Here is a 19802-nt window from a genome sequence, read left to right as displayed (position 1 = left end):
ATCCAGCAGGGGAAACATAAAACAAATTGGGCACAGAGGCATGTTTTTTTTGTCCTACCAGATCCGCGAGACGGTTCTAGCGTATCCATCAGTCCTTCGACTGTTTATGGATGTGGACAAAGATATAAATATGTTATGTGGTTGTCGGGTTTAGGTCCCAGGCTCCCAATGACTGTCATGATTATTTATTTACAAGTAAATTACAACTTGCTCTTTAGCGCCATCTGTTGAGTAGCCTACCTGATTGAGCCAAGTACCCCTGACTGCAGTGTGCATTTCGGGGCCAGGCTCAATGTGGGCAGGGTCAACCATTTTTTTGGTACATCTGGGGCCTGTTGCACAAAACTAGGATAAGGGATTAAGCCAGGATATCTTGGTGATCCTGGCTCAATTGATCCGTAATCCAGTTGCACTAAAGATGGATAGGGGGCAGGAGGATATGTTATGGTATAAATTACCATGGAGATTTATTCTGTGGAGCTAGCCTGCTCCAGACCAGGCTAAATTCCAGGATCTATTTAATCTCATCCCTAATGTCAGTCAGCAGTCACCACAAATGGAAACCAATAGTTATTTCACTGCTCACTATACATTGTTATCACATATAACTAGACCCACTGTTATTATTTAAACGTTTGTGATCATTAATTTCAATGATTTTGGATAAAAAATGATTTTTAGATGATGTTGCTATCATTAGATAATTTACAGTTTCCCATAGACTATAAGGCTATATATAAAATGATAGAATATTAGGGCCACAGAGGGGAAAAAAACACAAGTCATAATATTGTAACCAGTTTTAAAGGAGGACAGTTGTTAAAATGACAGATGTGGGGCATTTCGTGAAATTGTACTTCAGTATGGTTTCATAAACAAAGACATGCTGATGTGCCAGAATATTAAGTATCACATTGTCATAAGTATCAAAACTGTAAAAACAATATGTAGCTTTTCTGCAGAAAGAACCAGCCTCATAAATGTATGACTTTATCATTTTTCTTCAGTGTGGCCCTAGTACTCTGTCATATAAACAAATACACATTCCATATGAATATAAAAACACAATGTGTAACATTATGTTCCTTTATTGAATAAGGACAAAACAAAGCAGGTAAACCATCAGCTCCTTTCGAAACTGAAGTCACAGTGACTCTACAAGATGGAAAGCACAGAATCCAAGCATATTATACAAAATGATACATACACATTCAAAGGTCTGTATATAACACACCCTGCATGTCTGCACACTAAAATAAATGCAGGACAAATCCATACACATCAACTGAACAGACAAATGAATGGATGCAGTAGCCTCCCTGCAGCCTTGTATTACACACAGTATACCGCACAAACATCATAAGAGGCCAAATTCGTCAAAAAACGAACCCAAAAAAACCCAAATTCCTCTGCCACCGCAGGACATATTTAACCAAAATTGAAAGCACACATACTAACTAAAATAATTCAACACATATTGGTCCCTCAGCAGCCGACCACTGTCGTCATCAGGGAAGATTGCCGGATTGTCCCAGTCCATGGCTGGTGGCACTCTGGGGGCCCTCTCCTTCCTCAGGCAGGCCACATTGTGGAGGACAGCACAAGCCACAGTAATATCACATGCCCTAACAGGGCTGACCCTTAATTTGTGAAGGCAGTGAAAGCGTGCCTTCAGGAGGCCAAAGGTCATTTCAACTCTGGCCCTGGTCCTGGCATGGGCATGGTTGTAGGCCTGCTGTGCTTCCTGGGGGTCTGTGAAAGGTGTCAGGAGAAAAGGCTGGCAGCCATACCCCCTGTCTCCCAGCAACACACCAGAGAATTCACCTGTCAACACAAAATCTCATCATTACTACCTCATAAACACAGTGATATTCTTGACACAGCCATGATGGTTATAAATAGGGGTTGTGTGGCTTACCTTGTGATAGGCACTGATAGATTTCAGAGGCCCGAAAGATTCTGGAGTCATGGACTGAGCCAGGCCATTTTGCCACAACATTGCTGATCACACAGTCAGCATTGCAGACCATCTGAAATCATAAGATGAGGAATATTACACCAATCAATGCACATCACTGGCAATGCAGAGTGTTCGTCAATGGACAATATCAAAAAGTTATGTTCACCTGAACATTAATGCTGTGAAAGGATTTCCTATTCACAAAATCGGCCTCATGGGCACCTGAGGGGGCTTTTATCCTTATGTGTGTGCAGTCCACTGCACCAATGACATTGGGGAAACCTGTCACACAAAGTAATGAGTATCCTACTATGTGTTAACAGTTGTCCTGTAATTTGTAGATCCTCTTACCTGCAATCCTATAGAACTCCTCTTTGATGTCACAGAGTCTTCTGTGGCCAGGGAAGGAGATGAAGACATCTGCTAATGCTTTGATAGCCAGACACACACTCCTTATTGTGCGGCAAATTGTGGCCTTGTTCAGCTGTTCTGCATCCCCCACTGAGTACAGGAAGGCTCCACTAGCAAAAAAGCGCAAGGCCACACAAACCATTTGCTCCACACTCAGTGCATGGCTCCGTGCAGTGCGGTGCTTAATCCTGGGACCCAGTAGTCTGCATAGATACCTGATGCCATCTGCAGAAAACCTGTATCTTTCATATAGATGGTCATCAGGGAAGGCCAGTGGGTCCAACCGGTCCCTGAAGACCCTTTCTCGCCTGAAGGCTCTCCTCAGCACAAGTGCTTCTTCATCCACCACATCTCGCACGAATGGGCATGCCATTGTCAGAGCAGAAAGGAACACACAATTTTGGGCCTTCATATAGGCTAGTGGCCACACCTGGTGCTGGGGGGGTGGGCAAAAGAGGGCGATGCCTTATAACGATGACTTGGTTGTACTGATTGCTGGGAAAATAAAAAAAACCTTAGAAAGATGCCACCGTCCTGTGTGCTCACAATAAGAGCTCATATGTCATGGCTCACTTGACTTTACGAGAATATACCTAATTTTTATTTTGAGCTGTGTCATCTTCTTGGAGCTGGGGGAGGAAAGAAAAATAATGATTAATACATTTGTGTTACAGTTAGCATACAGTGTACATTGAAGGCATATCTCACCTCCCTCTCAAGTTTTTTTATTTCAAGGTCCAGTTTCCTAATTGTCCTCTTTTTTATTTCGGACTCCAGTGCAAGATTTTCCATCTTTTTCTTCTTGTACTGAATGTCTATGTCTGCCAGTTCTATTTGGCGCCGGAGGTGGTTGCCATACAACTTTCTGATAGCTTGTGAGCTCTGTGAACACAATACAATTAGCGCAGCTGGAATTTGGCAGGATGTGGTGTCCTTTTATTAATACGCACTATGTTGCCAGGCTGGTTTTCCCACTGTATAGCATCTGGGTCCTGTAAAAGAAATTAGATTTTTTGATTTTGATGAGGACTCCTCACCATTGTAGAGTAAATAGTACTTTCACAGTCTTAACATGATACCTCATGCCTTCTGGAATCCAGAGAGATGGTCTCCTCCTCATCATCGTCTCCATCATGTGCTGTTGCTGCTGCACTGGGGCCTTCACCCTATCACATTTAATCGGATTCATATTGAAGCTAGTAGACAAGACATGCCAGGCCTACAGTATGCCTTTGATGGAGTACTCACTGGATCAGCATCGTCTGGTGCTTGTGCTGGTGGCTCTAACAGGAACACAGTGCTGCCAGACACTGCAAGGCAATAGGTAAACCAAAGTCAGACAGTCCAAATTGATTCAATATGAATGTGGTTGTATCCCATGTAGAGATGGAAGGACATACCTTGAATGAAGCGGGTGGCATCTTGGGAGGAACCTATGCTCGTCTCTTTCCCCCCAGGGATCCCCTCTAAGACGGGCCTGCCTTTATTTAGCTCCAAGGCCATGTCCTCTGCTGGGGTAAGGTCAGCCTTTGGTGACCCACCACCCGTGCCTTGTCTGTGGGTATTCTTTTTCACTGCTAAAACAGTACAGACAATGTGTGAGCAGGCACCTTCTGGGTACAATATATGCTTGTGCTTTGTTAAATATTAGTCAGGGACCATACCATTCTGCAGAATGTTCTTGTATTTGATTTTGACCTGCTGCCATGTCCGTTTTGGCCCGTTCATGTTTAATCTACACACACACACACACACACACTTAATGGAGTCACACTGCAAAAAATTACTTGGTATTTTTGTCTTGTTTTCAGTAAAAATATCAAAAAATGTATCATAGCTTTATACAGTGTGATGGAGTTACTTTACACAATTTCACTCATATCTGCAGTGCATTTCAATTAAAAATTTAACCGTTTCATAATTACAGTACAACTGCATTTTTGGAGATGTGAATTAAATATTTGAATTGTAATTGTGATGTTTCAGCGGAGCGGTGAGTGTGTAATTGTGCACTACTTACGCATTCAGGCGGTCTGCAATACTTTGCCACGCTTTTTCTCTTTGCTTTATCACTGTGGCGGTGTTGCCTTTCTTCTTAATTATATCTTTTACCTCCTCGTATGCCTCCATGAGGATTTGTGCTTCCGACGGTGAAAAGTACGCGGCTCTAGTTGCCATGGTAAATCAGTTAATCTGTGATCTGTGGCGGGGTCTATTTGAGTGAGCCGTGAGCGCGCACCTATCCAGGATTGGTTTCACCTGGCTTAATGAATCCGTGTCTGCTCATCCTTGGTCTTTGTGCAACCAATTAAGCCTGGACGCACATGTTTTGGCTTCATTGAGCTCAGCTGAGTCATTTATCCCGGATGTCTTAATTCTACTTTTGTGCAACAGGCCCCTGAGCTTTGACAGTCACACTGAATACAAACACACACGTTTGTGCAACAAGATCGTAAGAAATATTATAAAAGTGGTACCAGCACATGAGTTGTAACAATTTTTGCTTCATGCTATATTTGAGACAAGCTACTGGACTTGTTATGTCATGTAGTGTTAAAATTGTGTTGATAAATGTTATAACTTTGTAATTATATTATTTCATTAAGCATATATATACAGTTACTACCTATCCTGATTTATAATGCTATTTACATTCCTCATGAGAGTGGAGACAGACTATACCATACAGACATACTGAATGTGCTTTGTACATTAAGTTATACCAGCTCCAGTATAGAGATCAGAGACTCGGGTGACTTCTACGTCATCTTTACTAAACAACACAATTAACAATTGAAACAATTAACACAGCAGACAAAAATAATGTTTGACCACTCCTCAAAAATGGCTTCACTCCTGCTCCTCAAAAGAGGCAGTCAGTCATTTTCTTGTTGTCAACTGCCTCCACATAGAACTCTCTGTAACTGGAACGAGAACATGAATGGTTCCTTGAGGAGAATATTTTCATCTTCATCCAGGCCATCATACAACCGTAGTTCTTTAAGGGTTGTGATGCGGTCTTCCCTTTCCATCCCAATTACACTAGGGAGGGGAACAGTGCCTTTAAATGTTTGGCGTTCGCACCACCTTGCTGCCTCTAGGGTGTCCCTTAGAAGAACATATGCTTCCTTGAAGAAAAAGTAAGAATAAATATGCAGAGTAGTGTCTCATTGGGTGATCCAGGTCAAATTACACCCCACTTTCACAATACCACCATGCAAACAAAAGCCACTATTACTAAAAAAGGTTTTCAGTGATATCTATAACTACTCAACAAGTCATCACAACTATTATATATTGCCATGCATCAAGCCTTCAGCATTACACACAGTAAACTACATACCCAGTTCACAGCTCCCAGTTCGTCATGTTTTGTTTTCAGTATCGTCTAGAAAGAAAACAGATTGTGGTCATTAAGTAATGTAAGGGAACCTCTCGGGATGTGTGTACAAGAATGCACCTTACTTTAGCTAATAGCCTATACAGTACCTGATCCTGCAGAGCTGGATGCTGATGTGACATGCTGTGACTTCTTGGGGGGGGGGGGGGGGGTTTATGTCTTTAAACATTGGTTTAAGAATATACCACTCATCATATGACACCTCCTACCTGTAGAGCGTTTTGTTTTCGCCACCTTTTTCGATCTTTCAACCTGTCTTCTTCAGACCTTAGTGAGTGAATGACATACATTACATACATTCAATATGAAAATATATTCAGGTCAGTCTGGCTACAGTGAAACAAGTGATTTTAAGGACACAAATGAAACGTTTTTATAATGTTCAAGACTTACGGCATGGGAAAGTTGGCACCACCATCGCCTAGTCGCCACTAGTGATGAGAATTTCATAATTTATACATACCTCAGTGAAATCACACTGTGCTTCCATTGCAATGTACAGAGCGTACTGTAAGTTAAGAAAGAGTAGGTTGTTAAGTTTGATAGTTATGATAACAACAATAATGATAATAGTAAATATTAATAATACCACCCCCCCACCAGGAATATATTTCAAGATGTAGAAGACACATGTCACATCAGCATCCAGCTCTGCAGGAGTTTGATGTATGAATTGTGTATGTAGTGTAAAAACTGTAGGAAACAGGTCCTAAAAAGTGACAAAAATAATAAACAAGAAAAAGTATGAGCAATAACAAGTGTGCTTGCAGAAATAATGATAACTTTTCATATGTTATAACAGAAAGTATGACTAATATAATATACTGAATAGCCAGCATTTTACCATCAAAACAAACACCCCACAGTTGTTTGAGAAACCTTGCTTTGGTAGGCCCTGTGGTGTGAACAAGGTACAATTTTCAATAAAGGAATGACAATCAAATGGTAGAGTTCAGTGGAATCATTTGAAGGAATATCTAACCTGATCATCATCCACACCAAAAGTCCTCCAAGGTCCAGGGGACAAGATCTGAGCAATGTTTCTGTCAACACAGTGTATGTGTAAGTAAAGAAAAACTAGAATTCAACAGCTTTTTATGCTCCAGCATGCATAAGAGTTTTGAAGAGCGCAGTCAGGGGCTTCTCGACAGAGCAGGTCCAGAAGACCTGGGTGTTCATCTGAACTCCCCCAGGACAGTCATTTACTTTGTGCTGTGAAAGTCATATGATAAAATATTTTTGGAACAGTAAAATGTACACTAATTAACCACGCTTTTATGGACAATTTAAACATAATCCAATGAATGAATATATTATTCATTTTTCACCAGAAAAAGTCATGTTTTTTTACCAATCACAAGTGGAGTACCACCCCTAATGCCCTAATGGATGGGTCCCGACTACAATCAAATCAATATTTAATAATAAGGAGATATAACCCTGGCCTACAGACAAGACAAACATTTATTTTTGCTTATTTAGGAAAATTATTCACCTCATCTTCTATTAAACATAGAATTTACACCATGGGAATCTGGTATTCTACTTTACAGGTACAGTATATAAAGTATAATATATGTAAATTAGGCATAGTAATAATTAGACAATGGTGAATAACCATGACTGCATTTGTATTTACCTTCTTTATTTCTCTCTCCCCCATCACACAGGCAGACCTTCAACTTGTGCTGTTGGGGAAGGGCATTCTGGCAAAAACTTGGCAGGAAACACAATCCTGGGTGCGGAGGAGTTTGACACAACGAAGAGGACTGCCCAGTGTGTAAGCTGACAGACAGCTGTTGCTGGCAGACACGCCACTGTGGTAGACACACCTGGCTGGTGGTGGAATAACTTGTTGGCGGTGACCTCAGCACAGGACAAGCAGGAAATTGCTCTTGCTGTGTCCCACATGCCTTCCTCCTTGTGCTTTCCTTGCACATACTGCACACAGACACAGTGGAGGAACACCTGAACCAGCTCCTTGAGCAGAGGGTATGGAGACACACCATGGTGCTCTTTACCAGAGGGAATTGGCTTGTGGACACGACATTAGAGCAGCACATTTCAAGTGAGGAAGGCATCCTTCAAAGGCTTGTAGAAAACTGTGAGAACAGGTGGCATATCATAGACAACAGAAACAGGGAGAATGTGACTCAGGTCACTGACTGTTGCAAAATATAGAGAGGATGGTAGCACAGAGTGGTTGTTATCAAATTCACAATGATATGATTGTAAAGTTGCTGCAGAAGAGATAGGATGTGAAGAACTGAGGGATGCTGAGGCTAATGAAGATGAAGAAGAACAGAGCAACTGTGGGTGGTGAGTGTATATTGGGAATAGGTTTGGAATCTATGGGATGAATGTTTTCTGTGGGGGGTGGGCGTTAATCAATTAGTGAAATGCAATGCTCTATAAACAAATATTGTCATCTCTCCCCTTTGTCTGTCCATCTTTTTGTTTGCCTTATAGGAGGAGGTAAACATGATGTGGAGGTGAGGGCTGTGCTTCTGGGTGCGAACTGTGTTGGGAGGAGCATGGCAGGGAACACCATCCTGGGCAAGGTGTTTGATACTGATAGACTGGCGCACAGTGTGAGACGACAGGGTGAAGTGGCTGGTAGACAGGTGGTCTTAGTTGATACGGCTGGCTGGAAGTGTGAGTTCACCACTGAATTTGATTCTGAGGACTCAGTGCGGAGTGTGGCCCTATGCTGCCCTGGACCCCATATGCTTCTCATTGTGATTCCTGTATTCTCCTCATTCACTGAATGGCGAATAAGACAGATACCTGCCTGACGTACCTGGGAGAAAAGGTTTGGAGTCATGCCATGGTGCTGTTAACCTGGGGAGACTGGCTGGGCAACACCACAATAGAGCAATACATATTCTCTATGGCATTAGTAAGTCTGATAGTGTGTAAGTGAGACCCTTTGGTCTCATCAAACACTATCACCATTTTCCACTCCAACACATCCCTACTATTGCTTCTTACCTTGGTCCTCTTTATGCTTTCTTTGCTAGATGCTCCACTACTTTCTGTATCATGATCTCTCTTCTTCCTATGTCTTTCCACTACCGGCCATTCCAGTCCTTGAACCTCATCCTCCCGCTCCATGTCATCAGAACTGACACTTTGTTCGCATTCCAGCACAGCTGTTGCTTCACCAACTTTTCCTCAATTTTATCCACACTACTCTCTGCCATTTTCCATTCCCCAAACTATGGATAAACTCTACACGCTTCACCAATCAAGGAACCTCATGCGAACAACGTACACGACTCAACTCTTCTGCCCTGGAAGAGCCATTCTTCTTCTTCAGTGGGGTTTATCAGCGTTGGCATCCAACGTTATGGTGCATTACCGCCACCTACTGTACTGGAGTGTGGGCCAGAGACGGCGAGAAACGAAATCCTACCTGCCAGCTCCCGTTACTCTTAAAAAAGATAACAAAATATTTGAGACTATATCCAATGACGTTCTACTCAAAATACTCTTTAAACTACTTTCCTGTATCCCCTTCTCCTTCATACTAGATCTCAGTCTCTCTCTTTCCCTCTGATACAGCCCACACTGTAGCAATACATGCTCCACAGTCTCTGTTTCCTGGCAATACTCACACTTTCCTGTTGGATGATTTCCTATCACATGTAAGGTCTTATTCAACTGGCTGTATCCCACCCTTATTCTTGTAAAAATAGCCTCCTCTCTTCTGTCCCTTCCTGCTGTCCTCCCCTCCCCGACTTTCCTCTTTACTAGAAATAAATGCCTGCCCTTAGTATCTCTATTCCACTGCTCCTGCCATCTCTGCACCATTACTGTCCATATCAGGCTTTTTGCCTCTGTCTTGCCCATTGAAACTACGACATCAACATCCCCACTTCTATGTGCTTGTTTAGCCAGTACATCAACTGCCTGCCTTGTTCCCCTCCACCCCCATATGGGCTGGGACCTTAGTAAATCTTATCTGTTTACCCATCTGTCTAATCCTGCCATGTGGAAGACCCATTGTAAAAGTAGAGGCTTTTTGTATTAAAACGTGTCTAAGTGCAACATGCCTAGCTCTGCCCACTGGGGCGTGGCTTACGGAGTGGTCTTTTATATAAATGCTTGTCTCACAGTATTCCAACGGATTGAGTTATCTCGCAACACTTGCCTACAGTACATGTACATATCTACCTCAAATACTCCAGTATCCCTTCACATTGTACATTTGGTACTGGCGCTGACCCTGTATATAACTTCCTCTCTTATTTCTTATTTCTCGTGTTCTACATTTTGTATTAGTTATACTATTTTATATTGAATCCTGCACTGTTGGGTAGGGCTTGCAAGTTAAACATTTCACTGTATTTGTGACAAGTAAAACTTGAAACTGAAACGTGTATGTCCGTCCACAAGAGGGGGCCATACATATCACAAACTCCATTGGTCGTGACGTCAATTTCCACGGGCCGGAAGTTCAAATTGTAGTTGTTCGCCTCACTGCCACTGGGGTGACACAGGCACACATCAATATTTCGTCTGAAAACCAAAGTAAACGAATCCACACATTGCTACAACAGCAGTAGACTTTTGGAGTGAGTATATGTGGTGTTATTATGTTGGGATTTATGTTAGTAAATGTGTTTTTATCGAATCTACATGTGAATAAGCGGGTATACTCAACGGTGAGTCCGACAGCTTGGGGTCCTGTTTTGTTGATGGGCGATTGCCAAGTCGAAGCGCTAATCATGTATGTTTACAAATACTTTCGACTGGAGAGTCGATCTTCATGTATTCAGCAAACGGATTATTATTATGCTGTAGTCGACTTGACACAACTCAGTATTCCCCTCACTCGTTGTTTTGCTGCCATCAGAAGGTTGGTGCGGTTTTGGGCAAGCGTGTGTGATTACGGCCCGCAATTCGGGGCGTTCCTGCATGTGGGAATTCCTGCATCTGTATGAACGCCCCCCCTCTCGAGCATCCCATTGGTTTCTGCATGAACGCCTCCTCTTCTGTCCCTTCCTGCTGTCCTCCCCTCTCCGACTTTCCTCTTCACTAGGAATAAATGCCTGCCCTTGGTCCCTCTATTCCACTGCTCCTGCCATCTCTCTGCAACTGCCTTGTTCCCCTCTACCCCCCACAAGCACGACATCTTCATGCTTGTGACAATTTGAATTTAGATGGAAAGCAAAATAAAAAGTATTATCAGAGTTTTTGCACCACTCTGATGTGTTCCGGAGTCCTTAACTAGCTAGCGGGAGTGACACCGTTTGACAGTGTCCTTCGCTCCCGCCTGACCTCACCGTTGTTAACAGAACTGCCGGAAAACAGGCGAGGCTGAAAGACACTGTCTACCGGTGTCGCCCCCGCTAGCTACTCAGGTTAGTGATGGGCATTCTGGCTCTTTTCAGTGAACCGGCTCTTTCGGCTCAGCTCACCAAAAAGTGAAATGTCAAACAGTTTGCGATAGTTTGACTATGATTGGTGTTAAAACAATTCTAATTAAATTATTAAATGAAATCATACTCTACCTTAACCACAATGTATTTAAAAATGATTTGGTTTGTTATGAAAAATAATGCTATTAATAGCTATTAAACATTTGCATTTAAAGTATAACTTTTTAATGTATATAAACAAAGTGCATATAAATCTAACAATTCAAAACTAATACAATCTGAACAGCATAATAGAATATTGCACCATATCAAAGAAAAATAAATAACAATTTGCAAAACTGCAGCATCCCACAAATTGAAATAAATGTAAAAAAGAAGGATGCTATTACACATGTGCATTTAAAGTGTAACTTTTTTAATGTATATAAACAAAGTGCATATAAATGTAACAATTCAAAACGAATACAATCTGAACAACATAATAATAGAATATTGCACCATATCGAAGAAAAATAATTAACAATGTGCAAAACTGCAGCATCCCACTTAAAACATTAAGCTGGTCCCTCTTTTCTCTCTCTTCTTTATTGCCATGTTATAAACAACAGCACACAGCAATGCTGACCATATTTTGCTTTTATGAGAGATTTGCATTCAGAAATGCAAGCTGCCTCACTTTCGAAGGGCTGATGCGGTTTCTTCTCTCAGTAATTATTTGTCCCGTTTTCGAGAAGACCCTCTCAGAGGGAACGGATGTGGCCACTGCAGAGTCTCCCTGTCATGGCTTTAGTAAGTCGTGGGTAGACAGAGGCCTTGTTCTTCCACCAGCTAAGGATCTGTAGATCTTTGGAGGGGCTCCTCCAAATAGGATCGGACCTCCATTATGGCATCTGCTGAGGGAATCCTTCGTGCTGCATCCCCAGTTGCTCTCTCGTCAAACAGCATCCATTCGTTCTTTGAATGAGTTAATTATATTCATTTAAATCTTTTGATTATTCATATCTTATTTTTTTAATACTTTTATAGTTTAGGCTCTTCTGATATGCGAGCCGGCTCCCAACGTTCACCTACAAGAGCCGGCTCTTAGAGCCGACTCGTTCGCGAACAACCCATCACTAACTCCGGTACACAGCATGCAGGGGCGACACCGTGTGTTAGCTTACTAGCTAGCTTTCTTTTTACGGGAGGCCTAGTACTAACTAGCTAGCGCATAACGTTAAGTGTCCTTCGCTCCCGCCTGCCGAACACCTGCCCTCGCTGTTGTTAACAGAACTGCGGGAAAACAACCGTCCTCAGCAGGCAGGGGCGAAGGACATCGTCTACCGTTGTCGCCCTCACCTCATCTGTAGTGTTTATCGGCGGTTGGCATCCAACGTTATGGTACCTACTGCACTGGTGCGCCCCCACCTCCCGTCTGTCCTAGCTTAAAAATTGACCAAAAGTAGTATAAAGAGGTGTTCTCGCAGATGCAGGCCGCAATTGCTTTGAGTGTGTACGCGCAGGCGCCTGACGGTTCCGTGTTTCATATACTTAATTCTTGATTTCACATACTTAATTCTTGATTCGCCATCTCAATCTGCTCTTTGGTTTTAGATTTGCACAGCCTATTCCCTGAACTGACACGATGGTGAGTGAAGAGTGATTATTTTTCTGCGTTCACACTGTGTTTAAGTTTGATTTAATTATTGTCATATTTTAATCATTACTGGATATCAATGCAATGTGCTAATTGAGTGTATTCCTGTCTGTCTTTCTCACAGCATGGACGTGTAAAGCTGAAGTCCACAGCCCAGCAGGAGGAAGAGAAGAGAAAAGAGAGAGAGAAGAAACTCAAGATTTATGTGGCATCACGAGATGCCATCTTTACTAAGGTCTGTTTGACATAGACATATTCAGTCAAAATCAGAAGATAAACCAATAGGTTTAACTATGGCTATGGTTTAAGCCTGGTAATGCCCTGATTATGCAGTTGCTTGGATGGGATGACAGAGCTGTGCAGTAACTTTGAAGATCACATTTCATCACTTTCCTTTTCTCTTGCTGGTTTTAGAGGATGGAGGGTGTGTTGGATGATGAGGCCCTTCAGTTGACCCAGCAGCTGCTATCCTCCAATCCTGATTTTGCCACTCTCTGGAACTACAGGAGAGAGATCCTGTTGCACCTGGAGACTGTACGGTGAGGACACTACAACTCTTATAATGCATTTTTGCCCATGGTGGCACAGCTGAGTCTCTTGTAGCTATTATTATCTGAAAGTACCAATACTTGTTCATTATGTAAGTGCATCATACTCATACATGTCTTATCCTTTTCTCTGTATCAGTGAGGAGGATGACGTGCAGAAGATGTATGAGGCTGAGTTGTTGTTTCTGGAGTCGTGTCTGAAGGTGAACCCCAAGTCGTATGGCAGCTGGCACCACCGAGGCTGGGTTTCAGCCCGTCTGCCCAGACCCGACTGGGCCAGAGAGCTGGGCCTGTGTGACCGCTGCCTCAGTCTGGATGACCGCAACTGTGAGTTAGAGGGTAGGAGGATGATAGTGAGGGAGGGACTACAGTTTTGAAGGAGGATGGGTGGAGAGGTGGATGAGAGGGAGCTTGATAGGGACAAGAGATAGAAATTAATGTGGCAGAGGATCAAAATATGTTTTGACATCCTGGTCTCTCCATTCATATATATTTTTTTTCATATTCAATTTCCCCTCATCTTTCTCAGTTCACTGCTGGGACTATCGCCGGATGGTGGTGAAGATGTCTGGTGTGCCTGTGGACCAGGAGCTGCAGTTCACTGACCGTCTCATCGGCTCCAACTTCTCCAATTACTCCAGCTGGCACTACCGGAGCACCCTCCTTCCCCTACTCCACCCTGAGTCCCCCGACCCCCCCTCGCCCTGCCACCAGCCCTCCCACTCCTCCCCTCCACCCTCCCCTCAGACACACTCTCATCGCGTCTGTGAGGAACAGCTGCTCAAAGGTATGGACAACACCATGGCCAGGCAGAGTTACAAACATATATAGATATATTGTCAGTGGAATACAGTTGTGTAATACTTTAAACAGGCAGACAGAGGGCACTGTCACTAGGAATACCATGGGTTGGATGGAAGGCGGAATATTGAGTTGATGTGTGCTGATGGTCTGTGTTATCATCATACATTACTAAACCCTTTTGTTTTTATTTTCAGAGTATGAGCTCGTACAGAATGCCTTCTTCACTGACCCCAATGACCAGAGTGCCTGGTTCTACTACAGGTGGTTGCTAGGCAGAGGTGCGTGTATAATTTTGTATTTTCTATATAAATTGTCTTTATTATCTTCCAGCTGTGAGCTCTGTTTCTCTGCCTTTCTCAGCGGAGCGAGAGGAGATGATAAGCTGTGTGTTTGTCAGCCGTGAGGAGGAGAGAGTGGCTGTGGCCTTCTCCAGACCTGTCAACGTGAGTACTCCAATGTATACCCTCAAAGTAGACACCTTACTGTAACGTGTATGTCCTCTGCTTCTTCTACAGTTAAACTCCATTCCTCCCTGACTCTCTCCTTTCAGGCTTCATCTAGTGGTCTGATGCTGGTGTTGGATGGTCAGCCCCAGCGTGTGGAATGGAGGAGTGTCCATCCTCACTTCAGACACAGCCCTGTCTGGGTATCCTTTCCTTCATGGTCATGGGTAAAATGTGAATGATGGGGCAAAATGTTGATTTCTGCCAAAAGGCATACCCAACCATAATTATGTAGTCACTTTTGAGGACACAAGCTCAAGTACATAGTACAAATCATATGGCTTTTTTCCTATATAACAAAAGTGGACCTGTAGGGTTTGAAATGACTGAAATGCTTACTAAATATAGTAACACTCAAATTATATTACAATCACATTTCTTATAACTAAAATAAATATGATAATACTTAGTGACAGTACAATATTGGCCCAATTTCATTTAACTGATCACACAATTTTTCTAAACGTCCACCGAGCCGTGTAGACACCATTCAAATGTGTGCAGAATCGTTACAACGTCAGCTTTAAGCACAAAGTGATTTAGTCTGTCTTTGAGAAAGTGGTTTTTCTACAATTCTATGAAATTCTTTAGTGTTTTTTCATGTTGTGAGCTCTAAATCCAGCTGAGAACATCACAGTGAGATGAAACCACAACGGCTGCACTTGCTAGACTGTCACCGTTCATGTGCTGTCTCACTTGCTAGACTGTCACCGTTCATGTGCTGTCTCACTTGCTAGACTGTCACCGTTCATGTGCTGTCTCACTTGCTAGACTGTCACCGTTCATGTGCTGTCTCACTTGCTCAGAGGAAGAGAACATTTATTTGTCTGAATAGGCCAGAAAATGGGACGCATCACTCCCTATGCAAATGTGGGGTGTGCAAACTGACATTCAAGTCAGCTCCGCTGAGAGAGTGGAAACGGAGAGCAGACAGATGGGGCTTTTTGGCCCTATATGGGACCCTACAACGTTCACAAGCGCTTTGTACACACATGTCAGACGGAACCAGTCCAGAACAGCTCAAAGTCCCCAATAAGGGAGACTTTTAACATCTAAGAGGCTAAAGACATTACTCTGTTCTAGGCATGTGGTAATGCACTTTTCCTTTGTGCTGCTCAGTGCTCACTGTTGCTTTTTCATTCCTTTCTCATCCCTGTGTTGTAGTCTACAGTAGGTTTCATCATTCTTAACATGTCTCTTTTTGATAAGAGCTCTCCATATCTGTTACTGAAACACAGGTAGAGAAAGAAACCAATGAACCTTTACAGACATAGAGAATTACTTTATCTCTGCAGTGCGTTGGGCCAGTAACCAAACGATGGCTAGTTCGAATACCCGAGCTGACAATGTGAAAAATCTGTCTTGTGCCCTTGACCAAGGCACTTAACTCTAATTTGCTCCACGGACACGCTACTACTATGGCTGACCCTGTAAAATAAAAAATGTCACTGCACCTTTCCGGTGAATGTGACAATAAAACAAGTGTTATTATTTTATTTTTTTACACACTACCATACAATGATCTATGTCTTCGAGATGGGCAATGCTCAACAGGTATTTGCAACATATAACGTTATACATTTGATCACTTTAACAAACACAAGCATCCACACTTACTCTATTTGATTGTGGACCTTAACATGGTGTCAGATCTGTGAGCTTCCTCCTGGCACTATCAGTGACATCATTAATGAACACAACCTGACCGTGCACTGGACTGAGAAACACACTCACAGAGACTGTGCTCTGTACACAGGTGAAATAATGTTTATGTGATAATGCACCTTCTGTGTGACTGAGTACATGCTCTTGTCTTTTTTTGTGTTAACATGTCTGCGATGGGTATATAATGTTTAAGACTTCAGTCCTTGCTCTCTGCTGCCCTCTAGCCTCACCTCACAGTATTGCCTCCATCTTTCACAGGTCGGTCTGAGAGTTGGTGCAGGGATTCTGCCACTGACCAGGAGCTCTTCAGGTACTGTGTGTGTGTGTGCGTGCGTGCGTGTGTGCGTGCGTGGTGTGAATAGCAGAGCTTTAGAAGGCTCTCTGGTTGGCATATCAGACTTTCTGTTTACTGAATGGGGAAAAAATACCTCAGCATCTTTTTTGTCTCTGGTAGGAGTGAGCTGTCTGTGGAAAAGACCTCTGTGTTGCAGTCTGAACTACAGTCCTGCAACCAACTTCTGGAGCTGGAGCCTCAGAACAAGTGTAAGTACACACTTTGAGTGTAGTGTGTATGTTGGGGTTTGTTATTTATCTATCACTATTGGAAACATCACAAAATGTATGACAATTGTAATTTCTCACTTTCTCAGGGTGCTTGCTGACCATCGTTCTGCTTATGAGGGCACTAGATCCCCTAGGTTACGAGCGAGAGACCCTTTCTCACTTCCAGACTCTTAAAGTTAGTGCTTTACAGGGCTATTACATAGTGGTGTACACTAATACATAATAGATGTGTTTTCTATCACTGCTCTGTCTTTCTCACACAGGAGGTGGACTCCATGCGCTCTGCGTATTACGGTGACCTGTGCAGTAAGTTCATGATCGAGAACACCATTCTCAAGATGGAGTACGCTGAGGTCCGGGTCTTCAGTCTCTCTGACAAGGTTAGTGCTGTCTGTTCCTGTCTGTATCTGTCTATCCTTGTCCATCCAGAGTTTGATTCACCATTCTCTTCTTTGTGGCTGTAAGTCCACCTAATGTCTTTCAACTTCACCTCTACAGAACCTGACCATGTTATGTCACCTGGACCAGCTGCTATTGGTCACTCATATCAATCTATCATGCAATCAGCTGCTTAGGCTGCCTCCTCAGTTTGCCATGCTGCAGTGCCTCGAGGTATAGTAATTAAAAAACATTTGATGTTATGCTCAAATTAATATTTATTAATGTGCTGTACTCTAGTTTTTGTATTTAATATTTTGATGTTTGTCTAACAATATGGCCTTCCATTTCCCAGGTATTGGAGGCTGATGACAACGCTATTGAGAATTTGGATGGACTGTACTATCTCCCCAAGTTGCAAGAAGTGTCCTTGAAGAACAACCGTATCCTTGCCTTTCTCTTTTGATCAGTTTCAATGTTGCAATACATTAATGTTTTCTAATACTGTTAGAGATGTTGTAATTTTCTTTGACCGTAATATGCAGAAATATCCAAACTCTCTGACCTTCAACTCCTGACTTCCTGCCCAAAGCTGACCTGCCTTGATCTCCGTGGCAACCCTGTCACCCAGATTGCCAACATTCAATCTGAGTTAACTGAGCTACTGCCCTCAGTCACTGACCTCCTGATCTGATTGGACAAACAGCAGGGCTCATTCTAAGTTTCCCTTAGACACAGATTTAGGATCAGCTTATCACCCCCAAACCATAACCATTCTAGGGGGGAAATGGAAAAATTGACATTAGATTAGTGTCTAGGGGTAACTTCCCCATATTCCCGGCGTACTACCATCAGCAGCATTTGTTTGTGTGTCCATGTTTGTGGGCATGCATGTATGTGAGAAGCAGAGGGGTGTTTAAGTGTTTTGTCTCCTTTCCACTATGTATTCCTCTTGTGTGGTGATATTGATTCACAGCGACCCTCCACTCATTTTAATGCCTGATAACATTGGACCTTCTATCAGAGACTTCACTAAGACATTCTCACAAACGTGTGTGTTTATGTGTATGTACAGTTTGTGCGTGTGTGCGCGCTCTATCTCTCATACAGTTCAAGACACCAAACTGCATGCCGATTCACTGATAGAGGGTAATATTACTAACTATGTGTATGAGTGAGCATGGTGAACATGTGGCTTTTAGTAAGCACTGAAACAGCATCTGTATGGTGGTTGCAGTAGGACATTGATCAGAAGAATATTGCAAAATGCTTATCTGTGGTTGTATTTTTGAAACAGTTGTGCAAAAAAGTTTATGAAATGAATCTATACTGTTAAACAACTGTAAATGACTATTCCACCAATAAAACAGCACATGCGGTGTCACTGCCTCCCAGAGAGTCTCCTGTGTGTTTCTGTGGTGTGCTGAGGGAGGTTCAGTCAGAACTCAGATTTTCAACCGTAACCACACATGACTTGTCCCCCCCATGGTGGAATCTGGTTGGGGACTGTGGATCTGTCTCCGTTTGTTCGTACGTTAGTCACATGCGATATCTGACAGCACTGGCTCGATTTTGATGAAACTTGGGTGAATGATGCGTCTTGCCATAGTGTTCCGGTGTTTACAAAATTAGACTGATCGGCCCAAGGCAGGGGCTATAGTAATTAACTGAAAGTTGTTAGTCACATGCGATCTCCATTGGCCCAAGGGGGGGGGGCGCTGCGTCATTTGTGGGTGAAGACATCTTCATGTTTGCCTTGTTATAAATTAGCTTGGTGGGTGTGTCTGTCTGTGGCACCAGAGTAGATTAACATGAATGGATTAACACAATTCTGTACATTGTATTAGTGGTGGAAAAAGTACCCAATTGTCACACTTGAATAAAAGTAAAGATACCTTATTAGAAAATGACTCAAGTAAAAGTGAGTCACCCAGTAAAATCCTACTTGAGTAAAAGTCTAAAAGTATTTGGTTTTAAATATACTTAAGTATCAAAAGTAAATGTAATTGCTAAAATATACTTAAGTATCAAAAGTAAAATAATAAATCATTTCAAATTCCTTATATTAAGAAAACCAGATGGTACCATTTTGTTTTTTTATTTACAGATAGCCAGGGGCACACCCCAACACTCAGACATCATTTATGAATGAAGCATGTGTTTAGCAAGTCTGCCAGATCAGAGGCAGTAGGGATGACCAGGGATGTTCTCTTGATATGTGTGTAAATTAGACCATTTTCCCTTCCTGCTAAGCATTCAAAATGTAACGAGTACTTTTGGGTGTCAGGGAAAATGTATGGAATAAAAGTGAATAATATTCTTTAGGAATGTAGTGAAGTAAAAGTTGTAAAAAATATAAATAGTAAAGTAAAGTACTGATACCCCAAAAACTACTTCAGTAGTACTTTCAAGTATTTTTACTTAGGTACTTTACACCACAGCATTTTTATCACATGTTTGATTTGGCGTGAAAGGATCCCACTAATTAAAATCTGTGCACTTGCGTCATCGTTGTCCTCTGCCTGCTACACAAGCAGGTGTTGTCACCT

General features: G+C 42.5%; 2 protein-coding genes across 17 annotated transcripts; one reads left to right on the top strand and one right to left on the bottom strand.

Annotated features, from left to right (window-relative positions):
* Positions 1–1072: 1072 nt before the first annotated feature.
* LOC139578494 (putative nuclease HARBI1) lies at positions 1073–10150 on the bottom strand. 13 transcript variants are annotated; one of them, XM_071406171.1, is made up of 13 exons: positions 6372–10150; positions 6235–6279; positions 5981–6038; positions 5715–5759; positions 4392–5499; positions 4036–4106; positions 3772–3948; positions 3620–3681; positions 3451–3537; positions 3322–3363; positions 2312–3253; positions 1919–2030; positions 1073–1824 (listed from the first exon to the last, which is right to left on the bottom strand). In XM_071406171.1, exons 5-11 carry the CDS (start codon positions 4547–4549, stop codon positions 3026–3028), a joined length of 825 nt encoding a protein of 274 aa, XP_071262272.1. In that variant the 5' UTR covers positions 4550–5499; positions 5715–5759; positions 5981–6038; positions 6235–6279; positions 6372–10150; the 3' UTR covers positions 1073–1824; positions 1919–2030; positions 2312–3025. The 13 variants fall into 13 exon arrangements, with proteins under 13 accessions (XP_071262272.1, XP_071262268.1, XP_071262274.1 ...); XM_071406167.1 differs by having other exon boundaries at positions 5715–6480; positions 6616–6666; positions 6754–6814; positions 7411–10150; XM_071406173.1 differs by having other exon boundaries at positions 2312–2866; positions 2965–3000; positions 3080–3253; positions 5715–10150.
* Positions 10151–10224: 74 nt separating this feature from the next.
* Positions 10225–18647, top strand: rabggta (Rab geranylgeranyltransferase subunit alpha). Of its 4 annotated transcripts, none has more exons than XM_071406155.1 (17): positions 10225–10348; positions 12749–12782; positions 12916–13026; positions 13206–13330; positions 13479–13666; positions 13869–14126; positions 14338–14421; positions 14504–14586; positions 14694–14789; positions 16297–16402; positions 16570–16621; positions 16766–16854; positions 16962–17050; positions 17139–17255; positions 17374–17487; positions 17609–17696; positions 17799–18647. In XM_071406155.1, the coding sequence occupies exons 2-17, from the start codon at positions 12780–12782 to the stop codon at positions 17945–17947; spliced, it is 1752 nt and encodes a 583-aa protein (XP_071262256.1). In that variant the 5' UTR covers positions 10225–10348; positions 12749–12779; the 3' UTR covers positions 17948–18647. The 4 variants fall into 4 exon arrangements, with proteins under 4 accessions (XP_071262256.1, XP_071262260.1, XP_071262258.1 ...); XM_071406159.1 differs by lacking the exon at positions 10225–10348 and adding an exon at positions 10704–11137; XM_071406157.1 differs by lacking the exon at positions 10225–10348 and adding an exon at positions 11435–12535.
* Positions 18648–19802: the final 1155 nt, after the last annotated feature.

This window comes from Salvelinus alpinus, chromosome 6 (assembly GCF_045679555.1).
Source record: "Salvelinus alpinus chromosome 6, SLU_Salpinus.1, whole genome shotgun sequence".
NCBI lineage: Eukaryota > Metazoa > Chordata > Actinopteri > Salmoniformes > Salmonidae > Salvelinus > Salvelinus alpinus.
Note: the sequence above shows the minus strand (reverse complement) of the source record. Positions and strands in the feature narration are given on the sequence as shown.